The 8,096-nt window shown below is 43.7% G+C and overlaps 1 protein-coding gene across 3 annotated transcripts in view; it reads right to left on the bottom strand.

The window, feature by feature from the left end:
* jupb (junction plakoglobin b) overlaps nt 1-8,096 on the bottom strand; it is an 82,140-nt gene that overhangs the window by 11,357 nt on the left and 62,687 nt on the right. For all 3 annotated transcript variants that reach the window (XM_030345973.1, XM_030345992.1, XM_030345983.1), the window contains 3 exons: nt 7,441-7,593; nt 6,377-6,496; nt 5,402-5,552 (listed from right to left, as the gene is read on the bottom strand). In XM_030345973.1, coding sequence (XP_030201833.1) covers nt 5,402-5,552; nt 6,377-6,496; nt 7,441-7,593 — 424 coding nt within the window. The remainder of the gene's footprint in view (nt 1-5,401; nt 5,553-6,376; nt 6,497-7,440; nt 7,594-8,096) is intronic.

The raw sequence follows: 8,096 nt of genomic DNA, 5'->3' as shown, positions 1-8,096 counted from the left end.
GCGGATGATAGTACGTATGTAAGTATGATAGCCAGTGCACTGAAAAAATAATGTTCCTATTGACTTATGATGTTGTTTTATTGTTAATATGTCAATTTGTTTTTTATTGAAAATACTTTGTATAGATGAATTATCCCCAAACTTGTCATCGTAACACCTTTGAAATAAACATGACTTGGCAGATACCTGTGTATTGTTTATAATATGCGGTGACTGCAACATTTTTTTTTGTGATCAATTTTTTATTGTATTTTATATTTCATACAAGAAACAGTTACACATATACACAAGTAAGACAACATAACACATATAATACTCAACCATACTCCCCCCCTCCCCCCCAAGCCCACCCACCCCCAGGTCTTGCCTCCCACAAAGACAGAATCAATAATTTGAGAAACTCAGCAAATTTGTTCAATAGGCCTAATACTAACATGTGAAATAGATAAAGAAACAAAAAGAAAAGGAAAAGGATGAAAAAGCAGTGAGTAAGGCGTAGATACAGTAAGCCACGACTACCCTCCCAACATACTGTTAATAAAGGTGGACCATAAGTTAATATTTCTAGCTTGGGCGCCATGCATGCTGGCCACAGATCTCTCTAATTTAGCCAGATCTATGACTGTGTTCACCCAATGTTGGTAGGACAGGTCATGAGGAGCTTTCCATCTCTGTGCTACAAGCTTTTTAGCAGCAGTAAGGCCTACCAAAAACCAGCGTTGGTGCATCAGAGAAAGATCTAGACCCGTAAAATCACTCAGCAATAAGATAGTTGGGGAGCAGGGGATGGTACGCCCAAGTACTATAGACATCCTATTGGATACCATACTCCAAAAGTCGCTCACCCCAGGGCACTCCCAAACCATGTGAACAAAGGTACCTATAGTACCTAGAGAGCATAGCTGGCAGTTAGGAGATGGATTTAATTTCATCAAGAATATTTTATGAGGAGTGCAGTAGAGTCTGTGTATGAAATTGTAGTGAATCATCTGATGGTTGGGATTACGCGAAGATAGGTCAAGCTTTGACCAGACTATGGACCAATTGATTGAAGAAGGTGCAATTGAGAGATCATGGCTCCAGCGACTATCCACTTGCAAAGGTTTTTCTGCATGTTTGGACATAAATGTGTATAGAGCAGAGACCAAGCCTTTGGTAGATGAACTGCCACATATTTTATGAATTGGATGAGGCACCATGTTTTCACCCCAGGGGACTCCGTATGCCCGTAAGGCGCTGCGGAGTTGTAGGTAGAAGAAAAAGGAGGTGCCGGGAAATTATTAAATAAAGGAAGGTGAGGATGGAATTTAAAGTGATTGCTAGAGTGTGATTCCACAGTTCTCCATATGGCAACAAGATGTGAGATTAAAGAGCCAAATTTGGATTTACACATTTTGAGAGGGATGTTTGAGTAAATAACATCCTGAAGCCTATGTGGTATTACTAGATGTTCCTCTAATGAACGCCAGGCTACCTGAGCCTCTGGATCTAACCAGGTAGGAAGAGAACGAAGGGTTGAGGACCAAAAATAAAACTGGAAATTTGGAAGTCCAAGGCCACCTGAGAGTTTGTGCCTCTGCAAAATAGACATTTTAATCCGTGGGCGTTTCCCTTTCCAGACATACCTGGAAACAAATGTATGTAGTTTATCCCAGTGACCAACTGGGGGAGCTAAGGGAAGCATTGAACTACAGAAGTTGACTCGCGGTAGGATGTTCATCTTTACGATAGAAGCTCTTGCTCGAAATGAATTAGGAATGGACGACCAACGCTCCAAATCGGATTCCACCTGCCTGAGAGTCGAGTTATAATTAACCGAGACTGTAGTTTGTAATGAAGGAAAAATCGATAGACCTTGGTATTTAAAATTGTCAACTACTGGAATAATGTTTGGTAAGGAAGCATGCCTCATAGTGTCGTTTAGAGGAAGGAGAGCTGACTTAGACCAGTTTATTTTGTAGCCAGAGATACTCCCGAATTTATCAAATATAGACAAAATATGTGGTGTAGATTTAATTGCATCACCAAGATAAAGCAAAATATCATCACAATAAAGAGAGATGAAATGATCTGTTCCATGGACAATAACAGGAGTATGGGTTGACTGACGCACCGTCTGGGCCAGAGGTTCCAAAGATAAAATGAATAAAAGTGGAGAAAGAACGCAGCCTTGTCTAGAGCTGCGGCCCACTGGAAACAACGAAGAACAGATATTGCCAGTCATTACCATGGCTGAAGGGGAGGCGTAGAGCGTTTTAATCTTGTTGATGAAATGGATACCAAATCCCATATGCTGAAGGACAGCCCATAAATAGTGCCATTCAAGGCGATCAAAAGCTTTTTCTGCGTCCAGAGATAATACAGCACAGGGCGTTTGGACCTCAGCTGGAGCTTCGACAATGTGCAAAAGTCTGCGAACATTATCAGAGGATGAGCGAGATTTTACGAAGCCAGTTTGGTCAGGGTGAATGAGCTTATTCATAAGGGGTTCAAGCCTTAGTGCAAGCACTTTAGCAAAAAGTTTAACGTCAGCATTCAAGAGCGATATAGGACGATAATTTGCACATTCATTTGGGTCTTTCCCTTTTTTATGGAGTAAGGTGATTGTAGCGGTGTTAACATCTCTTGAAAAGGAACCACTTGAAATGGCATGATTGATCATGTTCAGCAATAGAGGGCCAAGTTGAGACCAACACTGTAAATATAGTTCTGGAGGAATTCCGTCAAAACCCGCCGATTTGCCTTTATTAAGACTGCGTAAAGCCCTCTCCAATTCGAGTAGGGTAAATGGTTTGTCCAGAGACGTAGCCTCATGGGGCAGCAATTTAGTAAGATTTAAATTCTTGAAAAATAAATCAAATTTAGAAGAGTCATGAGGAACTTCAGAACTATACAAGTTGGAATAAAAGGAGCGGAATGTCTCATTAATTAATTTGGGGTCCGTTACTAGAGCGCCAGCTGGTGTTTTAATGGCGGGTATGTGCGCAAAGTTTTCACTGGCACGAAGGCTTAAGGCAAGTGACCGGCTGGGGCGGGCCCCCTCAAAGTAATGGTGCTGGCGCGTACGATGGATAAGAAATTCAGTGTGCTGTCGGGATAGGGAATTCAGCTCCTCTTTTATTTTATTACGTTGGGTGATTGAGTCAGGAGTTACGTTGTTGTGCATAGTACCTTCTAGTTGCCCGAGATCACCCTCCAGCTCAAGAATCCTGCGTTGACGCGTTTTGTTTAAATTAGAGGAAAACGATATGCAGTTACTTCTAATATAGCCTTTTACAGAATCCCATAGGATACAAGTGTCCTCTACTGAATGCAAGTTAAAAGATATGAATTCTGCTAGGCCAGATTCAAGTTGCACCAAAAAGCTCTCATTGCGCAGCAAAGAGGTATTGAAGCGCCAGCGTGGGGCGCGGTCACGAGATACGGAAAGGTTAGCCCTACAGATGACAGCCTTGTGATCTGAGAAGGCCAGGGGGATCATGTCCGTGCTTACCTTTTCGAGGAGACCCTTCGATACAAAAATGCAGTCTATTCTGGAAAATGAATGATGTCTTGCGGAAAAAAACGAGAAGTCTTGTTTATTGTGATTGGTAACGCGCCATATATCTATTACTGAAAATTCCTGAGCCCATTTCCTCAATGCAACCGACGCTGATCTCTGATCACTGCCCTCTACTACAGCCGTCCTGTCCACAGAGTGGTCCCAAACCGCATTAAAGTCTGCCCCAATAAATAATCGGTAATCAGACAGGTCATGCATGATATTGGACAAACGTACATAGAAATCAGGATCAAAGCTGTTAGGTGCGTAAATAGATAAAAATGCAATTTTCTTGTTTTCTATGATGGTTTTCATAAAAGTGATTCTACCATCTGAGTCGCCCCCAACACCTAAATTGGTGACCTGAAAGTTACGGCGGACCACAATTACTACGCCTTTTGTTTTATTGAGGGCTGAAGCATTTGTCTTTACAACGTAATGTTTATTTTGTAGCTTATGGACATCTTTCTGAAGCAAGTGGGATTCGCTGACCAAGGCTATGTCCACTCTCTCTCTTCTTAGTACATCCAGAAAACTTGTGCGTTTATAGGGCAAATTAAGGCCACGTGCGTTAAAAGATATCACGGTTAATTTAGTCATTCAGGTGGTGGTACATAAGATAAGATATGAGCTGTAAATAACAGAAAAAGAGCAGGCAGAGCAAGACCTTTTTGCCATGGAGCTGCTCGCGCAGCGGCCAGTATTGGTCCCGAAGTTTCCTCCGACGAACCGACATATCCTCCGTAATCCGTAGCTTCCCGCCGGGAAGGGCCTTGAGCTCAGACAGGGTGGATTTCACTGCCTCCATAATGGAGATCTTCTTTTGTAGATGGTGAAGCTTGAATATCACCGTGCGGGGTCTGGATTGCTTGACCAATGGACCAAGCCTATGGGCCAGGTAGGCCTCCATGTTGTAGCCTGCCTCGCTCTTCTCTGGCAGGTGCAGCAACCGGAGATTCCTTCGCCTGGATTGATTTTCAAGGTTGTCAATTGCGTTCAACGCTTCTTCAAGTTTATGATCCAGGGCTTTAATGACCAACTCTTGAGCTGCCACCTTGTTGGTTTGCAAAAGCAAGTTGGCCTCGGTTGACTCCAGCCGCGCACCGATAGAATTCACTGAAGTGTTTAGTTTGTCCATTTTCTTGGAAAGAGCGTCTAGTTTATCCATTTTACTGGTAAGATTGGCATTCGATGCCACCAGCGTGTCCAGCGTTGCCTGAATTTTCTCCATCACTGGTGTGGCTCGGGTCTTAGGAGACATACACAGGAGTTTGGAATTGTTTCCTTGTTTGTTTGGGTTAATTCACGCAGTTTGTTTGTTTGTTTGGGTTAACTCACGCAAGCCTGCCTAGAAGTCCCAAACGGCAGATAGCGTAATAAATCAACATCGACATATAAAGAGAACGTATTTGTAGTTAGCAACGAGTTGATTAGGGGTATAAAATCATTCTTTCTCCCCAAGAGAGTCGGACCCACACGTCTCACTCACTGCCGTCCGCCATTTTTCCCGTGACTGCAACATTTTCAACTCAGTTCCTTAGTAGCACCTACTTACAGTAAAATGATGATGATGTATGAAAAACACTTTTCTTATCTATTGTTGATATTATATTGTTTAAAATGTACGCATATATAAAAAAGGAAAAAAGATGAGTGGCTGGTGGGCAAAAAAATGATTAATTTCCATCTCTGGTGTGTGTGTGTGTGTGTCTGTATATATACGTGTGTTTGTGTATATATACGTGTGTGTATGTATATATTTGTGTGTATTTGTGTCTATATATATGTGTGCGTTTGTGTGTGTGTGTCTGTGTATATACGTGTTTGTGTATATATACGTGTGTGTGTGTGTCCGCCCACCGATGCCCTCGTTGTTGGAGTGCAGCAGCTCCATGAGGGGGGCCGAAGCCCCCTCGGCGTCGATGAGCTCGGCCGACTGCTTGTCCAGCGCCAGCTCACACAGCACGCCCGCCGACACGCGCTTCACATTCTCCACGTACGAGTACAGGAGCTGGGGAGACACACGCACGCACACACACGCACATACACACACACACACACGCACGCAAGCACACACACACACACACACACACACACACAAACAAACATGCACACACACATGCACACACAAACGCATATACATGCAAAGTCAATCAGTCTGTGCTCAGGGCGATTTGTCTGATGCAACAACACACACAATATCTTATTTTTGTATATTCTTTAATGACTGGTACGCCGAATATAATTATATGAAAGAAGGAATAATAACAAATCTAGCGGTTGAGATCTCTACCATGTGAACATGGTGATGTGTCTCCAACATGACAACACACACACACTTATTGTATTTAGTTTGTTAATAACAGCTGTAAAGTCGACTGATTCGTTTGAGAGACACATGATACACTCGGTTTGTTGCAGACCGACGGAACACACAAAATAATATCTGTGATGGTGAAAAAAATACCTTCAATAATCAATGAGAGACACGTTCGTTTAGAGACATTTTGTACGTTTTGGTACAGGCCTACTGAATCAATTGGATGGTATACAATATACACAGACAGAACACAGTTATATTCCAACATTAGTTCTATCATGACCGATATCTGGTGAAGCTCGGTGTGTACTGCGGTTCTGTGGACCTCCGAATCCGCTGTCACCTTTCGTGGGCATAACGCCTTTGTGGTCATCATGCGTCTTTTTTACCTCTGGCGGATTGGAACACGCCTCTTTTTATCTGGCGCTCTCTTCCTTTTTGCCTGCGATTTGTGCTGCAAAAGACTGGGATGTATCCATATATATGGGAGTGTGTGTGTGTGTGCAGTATGGTACCTGCACAAACAACGGTATGGTCTGCATGCTGGCGATCTCTCCCCTGTTGAAGGGATCTCTTGCCAGGATGTGGAGCGCCCCAGTACAGCCCTCCACTATCTCCTCCATCCTCACCCCATCCTGACATCCAGAGAGAGAGAGAGAGAGAGAGAGAGAGAGAGAGAGAGAGAGAGAGAGAGAGAGAGAGAGAGAGAGAGAGACAGAGAGAGAGAGAGAGAGAGAAATGCAGAAAGACAGAGATATTACATAATGCACATCAAACCTTCATACCAACTGTATCCGCATATATTTTATCATTGTATATTTAACCATTTTATAGTATTCCATATATTAGTATCTTCTAAGCTCTGTTTGTTGCATTGCCCGTCTACATTGTCCAGTCAATAATGGCTACAGAGATGGGTTAAGATTCGTTCTTTGGCCCAGATCCGGGGAAAAGTTTGCTTCAATACCTCTACTACATTACCATATTTTCTGTACTTGGAATGATAATCATTGTTCCCTTTGTCTTTTAACTTTTGTTGTATGTTTGAATAGCTTTATTTCCCATGCCAAAAAAGATCTTTTGAATTGAATTGAATTGAATTAAATTAAGAAAGAGAGAAAGCGAAATAGACAGTAAGACAGAGAGAGACCGGATGGAAGAGTAGGACCCTGGAAACACAGAGGGGGAAATGGAGGAAATGAAGGAAAGATATGTAGAGGAAAAAAAGTGCAGCACCAGTAAACACAGAGGGGGAAAGAAAGGGAAGGACAAAGAGATGCAGGGAGTGACAAAGACATTTGTTGAGAGAGAGAATGAGATTAGGGTTTTGAGAGTTTGCTCAACAGTTTTAAATTCATCTCAGGTAGCGTACAAACTGCCGGAAGACACTGTGTTTGTGTGTCTGTCTGTCCGTCCGTCCGTCCGTCTGTCTGTCTGTCTGTCTGTCTGTCTGTCTGTCTGTCTGTGTGTCTGTCTGTCTGTCTGTGTGTGTGTCTGTCTCTGTGTGTGTGAGAGTGTGAGAGAGTGTCTGTCCATCTGTTTGTGTCTGTCTGTGTGTGTCTGTGTGCGCGCTCCTCACCTGGTAGGTCTGCTGGCCAGAGGAGCTGTGTCTCTGCGTGTCCTGGTGAGCCTTAAGCAGCAGGTTGACCAAGCGTGGGATGGCTCCGGCCTCTCTCAGCGGCGCCTGATTGGTCGGGCACAGCGCCAGGTTCCGGATCAAACCCACCGTCGCCTGACCAATGGAAAGAAAACAAGCGGGGGTGAGTGATTCTTCTCAGAAACTAACGCAGCTTGCCCACTGCATCCGTCTGTCAACGGACGACGGAAGGCGTGTCTGACGGATGGGGGAGTGGTATTTGCAGACGGAGCCAGACGCAATCACGATTGGCTGACGGATCCGCTGCGGCCTGAAAATATTTTTTTTTCTTAACTTCTGAACGCAAGAGACGGAGCCGACGGAACGGACAGACCTACAATGCATTTCGGGATCGCCCCATGCAAAGTCAATGAGATTCGTCAACGGACGGATGCGGTGGGCAAGGGGTGTTAAGCCACAGGACAGTTTTGTCTGAATGAAACCAGAAGATGCTGCTTCTGTTGTGTTGAATATTATCCAACCGTGTGTCTCTGTATCCGTGTATGGATGAATGAATACATGGTTTCACAGCAGTAGTGTGTTGTAGAAAATGTAGAAATACACACACACACACACACACACACACACACACACACACA

This window comes from Gadus morhua, chromosome 2, assembly GCF_902167405.1.
Source record: "Gadus morhua chromosome 2, gadMor3.0, whole genome shotgun sequence".
Lineage (NCBI taxonomy): Eukaryota > Metazoa > Chordata > Actinopteri > Gadiformes > Gadidae > Gadus > Gadus morhua.
The sequence above is the reverse complement of the archived record's forward strand: the minus strand, read 5'-3'. Positions and strand labels throughout refer to the sequence as shown.